Here is a 19,029-nt window from a genome sequence, read left to right as displayed (position 1 = left end):
TTGCAAACCCTGGGGATATTAGACTATTTCCTGGGCCTTGAGTACTTTACTACAATACAAACTCCACCTTAGCTGTCCAGGACTCCTATCTTAGTAGAGCAGAACCTTGGTCAGCTAGTTTTAACACCTTGGTATAGGTGCACCCTACATGTGAGTTTTGTTTCTAGTGGCCAGTGTACATCCATTTGCTATAAAAGTCAAAAGGTTAGGACTTTCTTATTTAGTGAGATTCGTCATAAAAGCATGTGAGCCTGACTAAGCTGTGATTTGTTTCATAGTGACCACAGTGTTTTCAGGAAGTTAAGAGGTTTCCCTAGCCAGGGAAATCGAAAGTTATGAATAAAACTGGGAGGAGGCCTGGCTGTTTCAGCACTCCTCACCCTAGGGAGACAGCCCAGAGAGACAGCTAGTGCTGCTCAAGAAACAACTCTGAGAGTGTCCTAATCACTAGTGTCTTTCTTTACACCCCAAGCTTCAGTTTTGCATTTACTACCTTATCTGCCTACCTACTTGAACCAAGCAGGCCACTTCTTGTGTTGTTGAAGGTCTCAGGATCTGTATATCGCAGCAGAAATATCCAAGGAGGTGAGTTCTCTTTGTTTCTTAAATTTGTGGCCAGATCTATCTGTGAAATATAAAGGAACAGAGAAAAAAATCAGTGTTGGAGGGTTGGGGGGACCAGGGCTGGTACCAGCTGCAATCACAGGATTGAACCTGCTGTAGCTGGTTTCAAACGCTTCACTAGGAAGACAGCACATGTCAGAATAAAGATGCCACCTCCACTCCTATGACTTTTCATGAGTTAGTGTTTATCAATGGTCTTCATTTATCTTCACTAGAGAAGACTTGGGAGCAAGGTGTTTGTGGTGAATGACTGTGTAAAAGACAAGACAGAAACAAGAAAAATGATAACTAAAATAATGTTAAATGAAACCACACTTTAACATGAATATACTTTCCAGTTTTGTGAATATACAAAACTTGAGAACTCTCATTAGCCTGTAGAAGAAAATGTCCCACTTTTGTTAATACAGTTATTTAAATAGTGTCTTGACATTTTTATGTTTAGGTTTCCTCCTAGCTCCCTCTTGTATCAGATGTTAGAGTTAATATTTGTCATACTATCTTCTTCATTCCATGCTTGAGGTGAATTCTAATGGGCTAAAGTTAATCTTGTTCATAGTTATTAATTTTTCCTAAAATTTTTCTAATATTTTTATCATTTTTCACCTAAGTTTTTTGTAGTTGAGATATGCATAAATTTAAAACCATAGTCATGATTAGTCAATGTCATTCCTGTTTAAATATGTATTATTGCTAGTTATTATTACTGTTTGAAAAATAATTTCATTATCCAAGCCAGGTTTGCCTATAACTTGGCACATAGCTGAGGTCACCCTCATAGTTACAGTCCTTCTGCCTCTTCCTCTTCCTCTTCCTCTTCCTCTTCCTGTTTCTTTGCCTCTGCCTCTGCCTCTGCCTCTGCCTCTGCCTCTGCCTCTGCCTCTGCCTCTGCCTCTGCCTCTGCCTCTGGCCCTGGCTGTCCTGGAACTCACTTTGTAGACCAGGCTGGCCTCGAACTCAGAAATCCGCCTGCCTCTGCCTCTGCCTCTCCTCTGCCTCTCCCTCTGCCTCTGCCTCTGCCTCTGCCTCTGCCTCTGCCTCTGCCTCTGCCTCTGCCTCTGCCTCTGCCTCTGCCTCTGCCTNCTCTGCCTCTGCCTCTGCCTCTGCCTCTGCCTCTGCCTCTGCCTCTGCCTCTGCCTCTGCCTCTGCCTCTGCCTCTGCCTCTGCCTCTGCCTCTGCAGGCCTTTAATCATAGACATCCACTACCATGACCCTCTTAAATGTCTATGATTAACTTTGTATTTTACTACAGAGTACTATTTAATGTCATGAGAATGATGTAGTTATAAAACTAAAGTCTGTTATTATTTGGTAATTATATAATTAAAATTGTTTCATTTTCTTGGGTTGAAATTTTTCATTATTAAGTAGTGAGCCTCCAGGTTTTATGATAATTTCTTGGTTTTATGATAATTTCTTGGATGGTCCTTAACTATACTAGTGGAGAATTTTGGTGTTTTTAAATTACTCTTTCAGAGCCCGGCAGTGGTGGCACACGCCTTTAATGTCAGCAAGTATGTAGCCAGATATTAGAAGAAGTAAAATACACTGGTTGTGCTTTCTATATTTAAGGATTTTCTTTATTATTTCCTATAATGGGTACACTAAATTATATTTTTCAAATAATGTGTTATATTTCCTGTTTCTGTGAATCCTTTTCAGAATTTATTTCTTATCTCTATAATAATAAACATTATAAATGTATATAACATTATACATCAGAATAGCTTTGATTTAATTTTTTATATAATTTTTATTTAACTTTCTCTGATGATTAGAAAAACTGAACCATTTTTCAAGAGTGTGTGCTTAGTAATTTTTAAAAATTTTCTTTATTCCTAAGCATTTAATACAGTTTTAAAGTGAAGTATCAACTCACTTTGTAAGTTGCTCCAACTTATCACTATATCTTTCCCCAATACATCCCCCCAACTACAAATCTTCTTTTGTGTATGCTTGCATGTATGTATGTATGTATGTATGTATGTATGTGTAAGATAACCCACATCCAATTGCTGCTGATCATGTGTGTGTAGAGGTGGGATCATCCATTGGAACTTGAGATTTCTACCTTGGACACACTTTTCAGAAATAATGATTTGTTCCTTCCCCCTAGCAATTACCTTCTGCTAATAACTCCTCAGTAAATGCTAGGAACAAAAGATTTCCACCTGAATCTGCCAGAAGTATGAACACCTTGATTTTAGTATGGAAGGGTATATGAAGAGTTATACAGAAATATCCTATTTCACAATAGAACTAAGAAAAGTGTAAGAGGTATAACTGGATACATGTGAAATGAAGGAAGGCTTAAATAAGAATGCAAACAGGGGGAAGAAGTAGGTAATAGGTAGGCTAATCACAAATAATGGTTTATGACAAAGCATATAAAATCCCACAAGTTAGTAAGATAATTTCAAAAATATATCATAAAATAAGTTGAAGAGAATTGCCTTGTGTGGGTGGACAATGTCACTGTTAGAAAACATGCATTATTAAACGAGCACCACAGTTACAAACTGGGATTCCCTCCCTACAAAATATTGGCCAATGAGGCTGCAGAAGTCTCTGGAAAAAAAACCCTCAGGCTATTGCCATTGCCCTTGGTAACCAAACTAACTGCATACTAAGACTGTATTGCTAAGGATGCCTCTCATTTAATTATTCAGTTCTTTAGCCCCCTTTTCATTGCATTGTTTGTGGGGTTTTAAGTTTTTGAGTAGTCATCTTATGTCTTTTTCCTTCTTTTCTTTCATTTTTTTGAATTTCATGTATTTACAATGTCAATTTATTTGTCATGATATTTACAATGTCAATTGTCATTAAAATTGCAATGTCAAAATGAATGTACCTTTTACAAATATTCTCCTCTATTCTGTATAGGTCACTTTACATCTGGGCTTCATTATATAGCCCAGACCAGCCACAAATGTGTGGCTCTAAAATGTTATCAGTATAAAGACATTGAGCACTGAAGGAAAAAGTCATAACAAGTGTTGAAATGATCCCAGTCAATAAACATTTGATTCTGTAGGATAGACTATGAAGAAGTTCTGTAAAGCAACAGTGAGATGGAGCAATGAGGACTGAAAATATACTAACCTACCCTAGGGAAAAGATAAGATTACTTACAGATGTTATGGAAGACATAATGGGAAAAGAGATGCAGTGATGTTGCCAGAGGTTCCCATATATAATGTGAGAGAGTTAAGTCCATTTCCTCATTTATCACATTAGTCATTACCATGCTTTGAATTTAAAATGCTTTCCCTGACTCAAGCATTTCAACACTTGGCAAACAGCTGTCAATGCTATTTTTGGAGGTTGTGAAGTGTTAGGGCCTAGAACCTACATGGCAGATGTAAGAACATAGGCCTGAGGTTAGAGGATTATAGGCACCTGGGTTCTAAGGACTCTTTTTCAACCATATCTGTAGAAATTTAACAGGCTATCTGGTCACAGATTGGGTTACAGGTACTAAGAATTACCCACTGAGAAACTGTAAGGAAAAAGAAACATTCTTCCCATATGCTTCTTCTAGCAGGTGTTCTTTTCGTAGTGACAAGAAACTTAACCAGTACAGTCAGAATAGGTACCAGGAGTCAGGATCTGACAGGCAGACAAAAAGGAAAATGTTCAGAGACCGAAACAGAAGAAAAGAGAAGCCACAAACCAATACTCCTATGTTCTGGCACAGAGGAATATCTCCAGACAACTATTCATCATAACTACCCTTGACCCAACTCAACAATCATTATTAATAACAAAGATTGTTTTAAAAGTTTTCCTAATAATGCAATTCTTTGCCAATATTCCTTGTGGCATAAATAGCTATTATGCTGTTCTCTTTCTCTGAACATACCTATGTCCAGTATTTCCATGTACCTCATTCATTCCCATAGTAATGTCTTTCTTTGGAAATTTCTGAATACATACACAACATACATATGCCAACATTTTCTTCCAGGCTCACAAACAACTTGAAAGATGGTGAAGGAATATAAGAGAATTGTTCTGCTGAAAGGACTTGAATGTATCAATAAGCATCAGTTTAGCTTATTTAAGTCATTGTTCGACAGAGATTTAAGTCTGGAAAGAGACAAACAAGAGCAATACACCACGATTCAGATTGCTAACATGATGGAAGAGAAATTCAAAGCTGATGCTGGATTGGGTGAACTGATCAAGTTTTGTGAAGAAGTACCAGCTCTTAGAAAACGTGCTGAAATTCTTAAAAAAGAGAGATCAGAAGGTAACACAAAACAGAGAACCCCAGCCCTGCCAGTGTCTTGCTATCTCTACTCCCGTCTTAACCTTGAAGTCCACACATACACCTCAAAGACCATGGCCATATTGGTCCTTTGGATTGTCTATTGAGGATATTTGTCTTCCAGTGTATGCTTGTAATTTAAGGAGTGTATTTGTTGTGTATAGTAAAGACAAATTAGAAGTTGATCAAAGATTTTGTTTCCAGATGTAACATAGAGGTTCAAAATTTGAATACAAAATTATGATTTACATTTAATATATGCATTAACAAGTTGTCTCACCTATTCTATTAAGAATACTAATATAATTATCATCTCTATTAACAAAGATAAGTATATACTTTGATTAAATATAGCCTTAAGAAGGTGTGAGACAAGACTGCTTTTCATAAAATTATTGATCTGGGTAAAAAGATTTTAGAACATTAAAATCCACAATTGACTTTAGAAAGTTAAAATCTCATTTTACAAGTTTATGTCAGATTTCCTTTTACTTGTATCTATTATTTGAGTGTATTATGCACAAAATATGACCAAATCAATGTGATAAATTGTGTATTTTAAGTTAATGTAGGACAATGGGAATGAGGAAAGCTTGACTGAGATACATGGGCTTCAAGAGCAGGAAGGGATTTCTCATTTTATATGGGACATGTAAAGAAAACATTGACTAACAGAAGATGGTATCAAAAGTTGTGCCTTTAGAGTTGTGTTGCTAGAGTAAACTTTGGAATAAGCATCGATATAAATGCACCAGAGAGGAAATGGCAGAAAGACTTGATGGTCCCTAGACCATCTATTTTGGTTTATGTGGGCTTTCTTGTTCATGCATTTGTTCTGATAAAAAAAATAATCTCCACATCCTAGTAATAGGAGAAACATCACTGGAAAAAAATGGACAAGAAGCAGGTCCTGCAACACCTACATCAACTACAAACCACATGTTAGCATCGGAAGGAGGGGAGACTTCCACAGCTCAGGCACAGACTTCTACAGCTCAGGTGAGCCTGAGGAACAGTGGTGGGCTGGCAGTCCAGACAGGCAGAGGTGATTCCTCTTCCCCCTGCTCAGTCTATCACGTACTCACTGCTTTATCAGTTTCTCTTCAAGCTTTTATTAAAGCACAGGATAACTGATCATGTGGCATTAATATGTGTTCTCTTCTACTAGAGATGACATGGTCTTAAAAACCAGGTAGAGCCATGGTTGTAGCATATTTACACAAACCTACTTTTCTAATTCAAATTCAATTGTGTCCTACCATAGAAGTAATAATAGAAAAAATTTGCATATAACTTTTCCCTTTATTTGACAAAACCACTTATACACAGAGTTTTATCACTATAAATGATCATATTTTAGACTTGCCCAAAGGGTGAGTGCTACTCCTTCAAGTTCCCAACATATTCAGACATAATAAATCTACTATCTAATTATGAAGATTTAGTCTGATCAATTGATTAGGCTCATTAACAGGGCAATGGATATGCTTTCAGAAAAGGAAAGGTATGAGTGAAGAAAAGACTGAAGTGAAAAATACCAAGGCATCTGGGAATGCAGATCAGCCTCCCTGTTCTGAAGAATCCATAGCCACATGCCAGTCACCAATATCCCAGATCTCATTTTCAGCTTCATCTATAATTTCTTTGGCTAAGGTACTAGCTTTCTGCTACCATTTCATTTCTTCAATCCAAATATGAGGAACAGGTCTTGCAATTCTGACCTGTCCCCCACTTATACCTGAGATTAAATTAATCAGACATACACAGAGTCTGAATATGATATAGATCATCATACAAAGACAGTAGCAGACACAAAAAAATAGTAATACAAACAAAGAATTTGCTGACTCATAACCTTTTGTTTCGATGAAAACATTTAATGAACTTGTTACTTCTGTCAACAAGGAGTTGACAAGGAGTCTGCTTGTTTTGATTCCAGGCAGGAAAAGAGAAGCAAAGAGTCCGGCACTTGGAAGTATCAGAAGCAATGCACTCCGTTTCTCCTCTCTTGTACTCTCACGTATATTTCTTGTATACATCTAAGCTTTTAACTTTTTTAAATGCATATTAGCGTACTCAATTCTTCAGAACAGTTGACACATTGTATAGCCATTCCATCTTAAAGGGCTGTAAGTGTCTAAACCCATCTATCTTCTAAATTCGAGTGTTGGTATCTTGCTCTAACCTTAATATATCCCTCCAGAAGTCCTATCCATGCTGGGTTGGAAATGGATTGTGCTTAACTGGATAATATACTCTTGTATTATTACCAGTTATGACACAGAAATAATGTTTGTTTTCCAAGTTTTCTGTGTATTTTTAAGATTATGGTTTTTCTATTTTTCCTATAAATACTTTCAAACCTGAGATTTTATGAGTGCCAGGAAAACAAAAGGATCAGCACAGCTAAGAAGGATAAATGAGGGCTGTCTTATCCAGTTAAGGCTCTTGTGAGGCTTAGAGGTCACAAAACAAATAAATAATACAACTGAAATTGGAGTATCTCACTTCATTTTGATTGGGGTTAAGGCAGCAGGCCCCGTGAAACCCACTTGTTACTGCCTTGCCTGAGCATGCACAGTGAGGCTGCATGCGTGGGCTACCTGCCAGGCTGGACAGTTCCTCGGGATCCAGACCTGTCAGCCTATCTGTGAACAACTTAAGCTCGTGCCTGGAGCGTGTGTGAATTCTGATTGGATGAGGTGAGGTGGAGCTAGAAGGAGGTGAGTCAGAGCAAGTAGTGTGTTGTGGTTTTTAGCCCTTTCCCTAGGTAGAAGCCAGTAGTAGTGAATATGAGTTGTTTAGCCCTTGCAGTGGAGTAGAAGTAGAGTAAGAGAAGCTGGTGAAATAGGAGTAGTTTAGCCCTTGTCCTAAGAAGAAGCTGCTGGGGAAGAGGGCTGTAAAAAAAAAAAGCAAGAAGACGTTGCTGTGTGAACCTGACTTGGTGTCCGAGTCATTCCTGTCTCCGCTGGAGTGAAGATGACCTACAACAAAGGCCCACTCTAAGAGATGGAACCCATACCAGACACTGCTAAAGGCGTCAGGAATCTGAAACTAAATGGGTCATGTGCCTAGGAGAAAACTTACGACTATTATTTTACTAAAGGAACATGGCAATACAATGAATCCTAATGATATGTTGCCATACCTATACAGCTATGCCTCATTCAGCTCCCATCAGATATGCTTCTTGCCATAGGTGGGATTTGACACAAAGACACACAACTAACTTATGTGTACATAGTGAGTGATTTTAGAGCAGTCACTCTTCAATGGGATGTATTTATTGAATCTGTCTCCTTAAGACTCGGGGATCTATTTGAAAGAGTGTCACTCCCAGGTGGACAACCATTCAAATATGTGAGTTTATGGGAGACATTCCTAATGAAACCACTACACAGTACAATTCATCTGTTAAGAATGAGGTGTATTCACAATGAAACAAATATAATTAGGATTCAGTAATAAATTCAGTAATAAATCTAAGCTTCTTATGATCTTGAAAATATTGTGCTTCATCTCATTTTAAAGACATTCCTGAATAAATAATATATAAAGCTTACTGTATACAAGGCTCAGGGTTCAATTTCCAACACATGAGAGAATCTAGAGAGAAAGACAATGTTTCTCTTTCAGACAAAGAGAAAACAAATCACAAGAAGTGAAGGTGGAAAGAAAAAGAAGCTCAGCCAGGAGCAGGCTCAGCTTCCAGAACCTTTAGGAACCGATATAAAAAAAGATGAAGATTGTCTCAAGACTCCTCTTATGCCACCACCAACACCACCCAGCAGTTCCTCAAACAAGGTATCACTTTCCTATTCCCTGTGCTTGCCTCTTCCCAAAGCATATCACTGGGCTCCCCACAATCTTGGATAACCTTCTCACTAATCCCCTACTACAAAGACTTTCCCCATTTTATTAAATAACACATTAAGTTACCTTATCATGTAACACAGCCTCAGATTGAATTGAAAAGGTAAGTATTTATGAAAAGATTTCTAGTGTTGTCAACCAACTCTCTGCTTTGGGTTCAGAAGAAAATATATGGGACACCAGAGTGTATCAACCTGCCATTGCCTGTTTCCCTTTGCTGGTAACCCATCTAATGAGGTTATTTTTGTCATTCCGTGTTCTACTAAGGAGGTATTTTGACATGTGATATGTCCCTGCTTGAGAAATATTAATCCCTGTCCATTACTGACAAAATGTTCTATACCTGTAATAGTCACTTTTGCTATGAGTTAGCTTCATACCTGTTCCAGGTATATCCCAAACTCTCCCTGCAATACATCGTCAAAGGGAATAGCTCCCTCTTACCATCCTGAAGACTTCTTAAAATAATTAAAATGACTATAACAGTGAAAGTACTTCCCTTAATAATGTAATATTTAATGATATTATCATTTATTAGGTGTGTATTTTGATACCATGTCTTGCAATTACACAAACATCATTTTGTTACATGGTACAATTTTGTTTAACACTCTATGTGGTCAATGTTCAGTTCTTTTAACTTATAGAGAGAGTCCTGTGATATATCATGGATTGAAATCCTTGGGCACATCTAATTATCTGTGTTCATAAATGGTGACAGCTATATAATTCTAAATGTCTACAGTCCAGGAAAACAGGCTACAGTTAAGGACTGTTTTGGCTTGAGTGACATCAGCTTCATGGCAATGGTTGCATTTTAGAAAACTTGTACCATGAAGGATCAAAAATATACAAAGAAACCAGTAAAAGTGGTCATGGCTGTTACATGGACCTATTTGCAAAGGAACTTACTTTCCTGTTAAAGCCAAATTTATAGTGACTAAAGCTTTATACTATTCCTCTAAGAGTAGAAAAATGTAATGAACACCCTAAAACTCAAACTGTTGCCTGAAGTATAAGAGTTTCCCACATACATAGTTTTATTGAACTGGAATTATAGTCATTTTAAAGATCTAACCAAAATTTTAAATGAGTCCAGATGAGATTCAGGCATATTCCAGCACTCCAACAATTGACTACATCCTCATCTACCAGAATTCATCTATGTGGTTCATTATTTTATGGTACCTATCACACAATTTCATTCACATCAGCAAAAAGTGTGAGAACTGGGCTCCCTATGTGCTATATATATATAACACAGAATATATAAATATATATAACACAGAATTAATGGATTAGAAATTCTACATGAAAGTCCAGAAATATGAAGTAATTTTGCTACAAGCCTAGCTTCCCACAAAATAACAAGGAGTTGAACCAGACTGAGTAAGATCTGACAAGTTTTGTAAAATACTTTCAGCAAACATTCCATTCCAGACCAATTACATTTTACTGGCGTTTAAGTGAAGTTGTAAAATTGATTACAAATGGATTAAGCTAAGTGATAGAAATCCCTAAGTGTGAGTTAAAATACTTCCTTCAGCCCAGGAGAAACCTGACAGGATAAAGGTCCTCTTTTCAGAAGGGAAAATGAAAAGATGTACTTGGTCTGATTAAAAAAAAAAAAAAAAGCAAAATAAAAAAAAATTCACAATCCTATTTTCCTTTAGAAACAGAAAAACACAACCATCCCAAAACATGATATCATAAAGACAGGAGGTCCTCAGGAAATTCATCAACTTGTAGAATTGTCATCATCCAGCAACTTCCCAGCTCTAAGTGAACTCCCGACCTTTGAAGGACTTTCAGCAATTCCTTCGAGCAGACTTCAATCTTCTCAGAAGCCTCTAGAAGCTCCCTTGGATTTAAAGATGTCTCCAAGCTCTTCAAGATCACCTTGCCACAATCTCCCAGTGTCTCTATCCTCAGACTCAAATGTTCATCTGAACTCTAATGCACATTCCATCCAGTCCAGTGGTGCCCAGGTTCCTCATGTACCATCAGCAACAGGATTCAGTAATGTCGGGATCCCTCTTATGCCTTCAGAAACAGTGTCCTGCTCTATGCCTTCAGAAACAGTGTCCTGCTCTTCCATAGCTCCTCACATGTCTTCAATAAAGGTACCCAGCAGTATCCACGACCTTCACCTTCCTGCACAAGAAGCATTCAGTAGCAGAGAGGATCCTCACAATCAAGCAATAGCATCCAAAAATCTCCAAACTACTAAAATGCCTCCAACAACACTGACAAGCAAAGCCCAGCTCCTAAAGATGCCTTCTCCAGCAATAGCATCCAGCAGTGTTCAGGTTTCTCATACTCCAGCAACTTTGTCCAGAAGCATCTCTGTCAGACAGATACCTCAAACAACAACATCCAGTAGCATTCAGATTCTTAACTCTGCTACAATAAAAGCATCCAAGAATGTCCAGGCCTCTCAAGTATCTTTACCAACAGAACCCAATTATTTCCAGGCTTCTGTGGCACCTCCATCAGCAACACCCAGCAGTTCTACATCTCTTCTGGTACCTTTGTCAAAAGCCACAAGCAGAGCCCAGAGTACTCAAATTCATCCAGAAACAGAATCCATTTGTGTCCAGGCTCATCATGCTCCTCCATCAACAGTGTCCAGAAATAAGTGCACCACTCAGTTGACACAAGGGGCAGCATCTGGTACTGGGAAGGCCTTTTCCCTTCCTGAAGTAAAAGTATCCATGAAAGTCCAAGCACCTCAAGTGTCTTCCCCAACAGCATCCATAAGTATCCTGAATCTAAATGCAACCCCACCAACAACATCCAGCAATCTCCTGGCTCCACATGCAACTTCATCAACAGCATCCAGTAGTCTCCTGGCTCCACATGCAACTCTATCAACAACATCCAGCAATCTCCTGGCTCCACATGCAACTTCATCAACAGCATCTAGTAGTCTCCTGGCTCCACATGCAACTCGATCAACAACATCTAGCATCCTCCTGGCTCCATATGCAATTCTACCAACAGCATCCAGTAGTCTCCTGGCTCCACATGCAACTCTATCAACAACATCTAGCAGCCTCCTGGCTCCACATGCAACTCTACCAACAGCATCTAGCAACCTCCTGGCTCCACAAGCAACTCTATCAACACCATTCAGTAGTCTCCTGGCTCCACATGCAACTCTATCAACAACATCTAGCAGTCTCCTGGCTCCACATGCAACTCTACCAACAGCATCCAGCAATCTTCTGGCTCCACAGTTGTGTCCAGTAACAGCATCCAGGGCTCTCAGTGCTACTCCAGTGCCTTCATCAACAGTACACAGCAGTCCATCCTGGGTAATGACCTCCTCTTCTAACAATATAATGACAGGCATTAGCACAAACTAAGAAGGCTTCTTTGTTAATCTATATGTACACACGATCCTTTATTCAAGTAATTACTAATTTTTATTGTGTATAGCTACTTATCCTTTCCCTAAGTTCAATTGTAATATACATTGTACGTGCTTCTCCACTGAGGAAATATCTAAATCAGTGATCACCCAGTCACTCCTTATCTGTAAGGAGAATAGTGAGACACTTGATTTAATTTTGCACCTTGTACTTCCTGTCAAGGTGTTATTTTCTTATTGATAACACTGCTCATTACAACAGAAATGTACTTCCCAATGACAGAACACACTGATGAAGAATCAGAGTGAAACTGTGCCACCCACAGAGTGAAATCTGTATACATTTCCATGTCAGACCACTGAGAGTGCTGCTAGTTCATAGCTGCCTCTCTGTGCTGGTACCCAGGTTGCCCATCCCTGACAACATGCCTCCTCTTTCAGTCCTTCACTGTTATCTCCATTTCAACATGCTTTCCTGATACACAGAAATGAAGTAGGATACTGAGTAGGTGCTCAGTGAACTACCTTCATGCTTTTTGACTAATTCCAGGATTTTTCCCAGTGCTTGTTATTAGGCAAAAAGAATAGCTTCTATCCTGAACACTTATTTCTTAACAATGTTTGAGATTATCTTCCTGTGGCAGCCTACTTAACACTTTTGCAAAAAAGCTCTAATTTTATTTTAGAAACTGTTTTGAATTGAAATCTTCAAAATGTTCCTAGATAGAAAACTCAACTAGAGCATTGAAGGCTTTGGATTCAATTCCCAGAAGTGTGATACCTTTATCTACCAGGTATAATTTGTATTAACTGGAATCACTAGGATGTGTTCTAGGTAAATTTTAGTAAATATTTAGGTAAATATACATTTCTTCCTTTAGGTAGCTTTTAGTATGGCAACCATTGTTTATATATTCTCCATTCTATTCAGTGGCATTTTTTTCCTTATGATTTGTCTGAACTATATTGTCTTATCCCAATGTGTGTTTTATGTAGACACCAAGGAGAGGAACTGTACCAAAGGAGCCTTCTAGGGAAGAAGGTCACCATCAAGGTCCCAAACAAGTGATGGTTTTGAAAGTAACAGAACCATTTACATATGACCTGGAAGAAGATAAAAGGATGTTTCATGCTACAGTGGCTACTGAAACTGAGTTCTTCAGAGTGAAGGTTTTTGACACAGCTCTAATAAGCAAGTTCATCCCAAGAAATATCATTGCCATATCAGATTATTTTGGGTGCAATGGGTTTCTGGAGATATACAGAGCTTCCTGTGTGTCTGATGTGAACGTTAACCCAACAATGGTCATCTCAAATACACTGAGACAAAGAGCTAATGCAACTCCTAAAGTTTCTTATCTTTTCTCACAAGCAAAGGGGACATTTGTGAGTGGAGAGTACTTAGTAATTAAGGTAAGCCGTTGCAATACAGGTAAAATGTCCTTTGCAATCTGAGATTTTAGGTTTAAATTTGCTCAACTTAACACAGGAAATCATTGCCTTCCATAGCAGAAAGAAACCAGGCAAGGATTCCTCACTTTGGGGATGTCTGTAGTCTCTTACAATTCTTCTTCAGGATCCACCAGGAAAATTCTTTAGAAAGAGATTTTTCAATAACCTTTGGCCTTTTCCTGGCTAGGACAATCCAGCTGTAGGCACCCTAGTCCCAGACACTGTTCAGTTTATAGCACATTTTCTTCTTAGATTGTATTTCTTTTTTTCTACCTTACCTGTATTAGGGGCAACTCAATTGTGAATAAGGAGCGAAACTCCTATCCTTGATACCGTTTGAGAGGATGAGTTTAAGAAACCAAGTAGATTATTCTGCCATGGAATGAAGCCATTTCCCACAAGGCAGGATTAGATCTTTAAAGAGTTCATATTCTCATATTCTTTCATCTTTTATCAAGATTTTTTGATAAAGTGACTATATTTTAAATAATGAAAGGGGAATTTGACACTAAAGTTTAATTTCAGATTTTCTCAGAAGACACAATGAAGGTGTGGAAATTTAAAGAATTCTGTAACTTTGTAGTGTTTCATTATGTGCTAACATACCAATTTATTTGTATGCTTGCTTAATGCATAATTTCTTAATTCTATGCATATGAATATCGTCATGACTTTCTACTTTTTAACCTATGCTGTCTTTGGCTGCACTGGTAAATTTGGTTACACAATAAGTAAACTTAGTGGGATACAAACTAACACACCAGAACTAAATGCTATAGTGACTTAACCTTTGTGAGATTTAGAGTGAATTAAGGTGTGCATTGAGAAATTGTGATTCATTTTTAAAGGAGTTCTGTTTGTATGCATGTGGGTGTGCACATGTGTGTGCATATGTGTGTGTACATGTCTAAGCATGTATGTGTACATGTGTGTGCATGTGTATGCATGTGTTTGTGCACATGTGTGTGTACATGTGTGTGCATCTATGTGTATGTGTGTGCATATGTATCTATATATCTGGATATGTGTCTGTGTATCTATTTCTTGTGCTATTTCTTTGTTTCTTTATTGTCTGTTAGTTTGTTTTGTTTTAGTCCTGTTGTTTTGTCTTTTTAAATTGCCTGTTGGTTTTTTAAATTGAGAGAAAGATGTAGAGATGTCACTTTGGGTAGAAGAGAAGTATCTGAGAAGAGGTAGGTTAAGGGAAACTATGATCAGAATATATTGTAAGAAAATAACTTTATTTTCAATAAAAGTTAAAATAAGTAAAGTAATGTGGGCTTATAATAATGCTCCCTAACTTCACAATGAAGCACAAGTAACCTTTCTTCTCAGGTCTCTTGGTTGTCCCTACAAAACCTGCAATGGTAATCAGATGGCTTTGTTGTTTAGTTCTGTAGTTGTTTTCATTTTTGATACTCTGCATGGGATCTTTAAGAAATCTCAGCTATTCTGGTATGTCACTACTAGTGCATAGAAAGATACTGATTTTTCCTAAAGATACCTAGTAGATATATACCACAAACAGGTAAATCTTATTAGTGTTTTCCAAGGGCTAGAGAGATGGTTCAGTCATTAAAGGCTAGGATCACGAATGAAACCTCAGGAATGATTTCCAAGAAAAGATTTATTCACTGGAGTAACCTAAACTATTTAATTCTTGTAATTCTACTTTTTGAATATTTATTAATTTTGCCTTTGAGGGTTGAGAAGAAACACAAAGGTCATGAAACTAATATTGAGGTTGGAAGTCAAGTTTCAGTTATGAGTTCTTTTTTTTTTAAGTTTTATTTTTAAAGATTTACTTATTTATTTCATGTTTGTGAATACACTGTCACTGACTTCAGATGTACCAGGAGAGGGCATCAGATCCCATTACAGATGGTTGTGAGCGACCATGTGGTTGCTGGGAATTGAACACAGGACCTCTGGAAAAGGAGTCTGTGGTGTTAACCACTGAGTCATCTCTCCAGCCCCCAGTGATGAGTTCTTTCCCTCTCCCATGAGTCCTGGTAATTGAGCCCAGGTCATCAGGTTTGACCACAAGCACCCTTGCCCACTGAGCCATCTCAATGGCACTTGTACCTCCAATTCTAAACCTAAGAACCATAGTTGCCTGGTTGGGGACAGGTTTATGTTGACACATTTTAGTTCTCATAGATGTGACAAGCTTTGACATATTTTGTAGAAGATTCCATGTTAATTTGTTCTTTCAGAAAACTGAGAGGAATAAAGCCATTTACTATGGAATTAAAGATGATACAGGGAAAATGGAAGTGATGGTTTATGGACGACTCACCAATATCACGTGTGAACCAGGCAATAAACTTAGACTTGTCTGCTTTGAATTGAATCCCATTGAAGATGGGTTGCAGCTGAAGTCTGTAAGGCACAGTTACATGCAGGTACGTCCTCTAGGAAACACCATGCTTCCTAAGAATCACATACTTTTTAATACTCTAGTAAAGCATGACTATTGGCAATATGTAGAAAATCCAATAGGTGGAGGAAAAATCAAGATTTGCTCACTTAACATATAAGCTTCATTCCATTTCTTTTAATAAGAGTTTTTAAATCATAATAAGAAAACAAATTCAGAAATATTCAAACATTGGTATACATTTATCTAATTGATTAAAAGAAAACTGTCCCATTTATCAAAGCAGAGGGAATATTTGACAGGAAAATTAAGAGGCTTGTTTCAAATTCTGACTCTCTGATGTTTCAAATTGACCGAATACTAAAAGACAAAGAACTTTGATGTCTTCATTTATAACATGTAAATACTTTCTGTTGCAAAGGATAATGGACAGAAATCATAAGTTCCCAAGGATACCCTGAGCAAGTTAGATGACAAGGTGTTGTAGTAAATCTCCAATCCCAATAAGCCTGTGCAAAGAAAACACCACACCACTCAGTTATAATACTTATAAGTTGTACAGATTTTTCAGCAGATATATCACTACAGAGCTCTGTTTCTCAGTTATGAGATTCCTTGCTACTTGTGGCTTCTCCAGGCCAAGTGGTTCTGCTCCATCTTCCTTTGACCTACATCTATGTAGTGTTTATGTTAAACACACACACACACAAACAGGCACACACACACACACACACACACACACACACACACACCACTATTGTAATGTAAACAAAAGAAAAGTAAGTGATGACTTCATCATTCACATAGAAACGCTCTTACATTACCCTGTTCTCCAAACCATCAGCCATTTGTCAAAATTCCAATCCTTCTCCCATGGCAGCAAAGCCTCTTTTTTCTTCTTCCCAACCTCCCTGTTCAATGAAACTCTACAACTCAGTCCTTACCTCAGGCCTTACAACTCTTTCCTTTCCCTTGTACCTCTGTAACACACCCTGCTCGTCCACCTATGCTGAAGCTGCAGGAGTGACTTGCTAATTTTACAATCCCAAGGAAGGGAACAAAGCTGACTCCAAGAACAGAGATGTATTTAAGGTCAGAGTGAGAAAAGGGCACATGGTGAGTACTCAGCAAGAAAGGTGTGGATCTGACTGCATTCCAAGTGATCTGACTTTATTGTTTTCTTCTTTAAGGTCATCAATGCTAGAAGGTGAAGGAAAGCCACTCAACCCAGACTCAGTCAGGGGAACCTCTCTGGAACCATACTTCTGAAAACCTGGATGCCAATGACATTTTTTGTGGAGATAAGATTCAAGTACAGAAATAAAAGTGCATAGGCCTGTTGAAATGCTAGCTCTATTAAAACCAGCTGTTAATTCTAAGAAATGGTGCTTTCTTATATGCTTTACATGTTTTCTATTATTGAAGTTTTTTCTGTTGTCTCTATAACTTCTGTGATTGTTGAATTTGTAATTTTTATACCTAAAACTTAAAATAAATTCACACAATTTCTGTAAAGCAGTGTGCATTTGGGAGTATTTTTTAACCATTTGAGAGGTGCTTTAAAATAGTTAGTGACCCTCAGATAAAGCTGGAGAATACAGGCTCGAAATGTGATGTGTAAGGATAAAGCATGTTCAGGAACAAGTAGACTGAGTTTTCTGCCCATGAAATTATGGTATTAATAAGATGCGGGTGGGAGGAGGTTGAACTCAGCCTTGAGTGTAGTTTCTAAAACTAATATGCTGAGGACAGGATCAAGTCTTCACATGTTCGATGCTGAATAATGTGAGTGCATTACAGAGTTTAGGTATTGGAAAAAATCCCAAGAATGAGGTATTTAGGGTGGGACATACTATTTTCAATTGTAAGGAATCCCATCTTCAATTCCAGAGTGAAATAAAATCACTGCAAATCTTTAAAGCCAAATGAAGAAGGCTTATGAGAAAGGAAATCTAAGGAATTAAAAAAGTAGTATTCCCAGAGATGCCTTTCTAGATTGTTGACTTCTCTCACTGCTGTGAAGACATACTTGATAAAGGAACAGAAGGATCAGTGGATTGATTTTTTCAAATGGTTTAATGGTAAAGAAGAATGAGTTGGCTGGAGAAAACTGAGTTCTAGAGTTGATCTCTCTCTCTCTCTCTTTTTCTCTCTCTCTCTCTCACTCTCTGTCTGTCTCTCTCTCTTGTCTCTCTCTCCTCTCTCCCTCTCTCTCTCTCCTCTCTCCCTCTTTCTCTCTCCTCTCTCCTCTCTCTCTCCTCTCTCTCTCTCTCTCTCTCTCTCACACACACACACACACACACATTAGAGACCTGAACCTATTAGATGCAACCCACACTTATGATGAGTGTTTGCAAATTACTTATCAAAGTCTAGAAGGCCCTCTTGCACATATTAAAAGGAGTCTCCCAAGCAATTCCAGATTCCATCAGTTTTACAACCAATATTCACAGTCCCATGTAATGATGTGAAATGGAGGCAAGGAGGATTGATAGAGGTTTTGACAGCAGAAATATAGGCAGGAAGATGCAAGAACTAAGGATGAGTGCCTCTCACATCTTATTGATGTAAATCCATGTCTTATTCCCCATTCTAATGATACTAGAATTTTGAGCTTAATGGGATGTTTTTAATTCACAATCACTTCTCATCGATAGATTAATGTCACTAGAATGCATTTGTGGAAGGAAATTCTGTTTGTTTTTATTATTCGTTTTTCTTTAGCTTTGCTCTTCCAACATGTGAGGGTGAGACAGACTATTGTTTATCACCCTGAAACTCCACATTTCTTGTCCTATAACCTCAATGCACCTTCCAGCCAGAGGTCATTATCCACATCTACTGTATACACACATTCTTCAAACAATACACCTGAAGTCTATTGGCAAAGTGGATACCCACATACAACAGGTTGCAAATATATGTGCTGTGAACCTCAAAAATGGTTGCTGTCCTTAGAAATAACTTCACTGGCCAGCCCTGGGCCATCTTGGGCAAAAACTCAGTGGAGGGTCCCAAGGTCCCCAGAGGTCTCTCCACACTGCAGGCACACTAGCA

General features: G+C 38.0%; 1 protein-coding gene across 2 annotated transcripts; it reads left to right on the top strand.

Annotated features, from left to right (window-relative positions):
• Positions 1 to 406: 406 nt before the first annotated feature.
• LOC110289461 (pyrin domain-containing protein 3-like) lies at positions 407 to 17,406 on the top strand. 2 transcript variants are annotated; one of them, XM_029476637.1, is made up of 8 exons: positions 407 to 585; positions 4,704 to 4,876; positions 5,760 to 5,893; positions 8,531 to 8,698; positions 10,441 to 12,084; positions 13,137 to 13,553; positions 15,809 to 15,997; positions 17,163 to 17,406. In XM_029476637.1, the coding sequence occupies exons 2-8, from the start codon at positions 4,762 to 4,764 to the stop codon at positions 17,181 to 17,183; spliced, it is 2,688 nt and encodes an 895-aa protein (XP_029332497.1). In that variant the 5' UTR covers positions 407 to 585; positions 4,704 to 4,761; the 3' UTR covers positions 17,184 to 17,406. The 2 variants fall into 2 exon arrangements, with proteins under 2 accessions (XP_029332497.1, XP_029332494.1); XM_029476634.1 differs by having other exon boundaries at positions 4,592 to 4,876.
• Positions 17,407 to 19,029: the final 1,623 nt, after the last annotated feature.

The sequence above is a fragment of the Mus caroli genome, chromosome 1 (genome assembly GCF_900094665.2).
Source record: "Mus caroli chromosome 1, CAROLI_EIJ_v1.1, whole genome shotgun sequence".
NCBI classification, from domain to species: Eukaryota; Metazoa; Chordata; class Mammalia; order Rodentia; family Muridae; genus Mus; species Mus caroli.
Note: the sequence above shows the minus strand (reverse complement) of the source record. Positions and strands in the feature narration are given on the sequence as shown.

What these genes read in the sequence shown, in the direction of transcription:
- LOC110289461 (XM_029476634.1), top strand. Translation starts at nt 4,612, where the DNA reads ATGGTGAAGGAATATAAGAGAATTGTTCTGCTGAAAGGACTTGAATGT. An exon ending in GAGAGTACTTAGTAATTAAG is followed by an intron (nt 13,554 to 15,808) that starts GTAAGCCGTTGC and finishes TTGTTCTTTCAG; the next exon opens with AAAACTGAGAGGAATAAAGC. An exon ending in TAAGGCACAGTTACATGCAG is followed by an intron (nt 15,998 to 17,162) that starts GTACGTCCTCTA and finishes TTCTTCTTTAAG; the next exon opens with GTCATCAATGCTAGAAGGTG.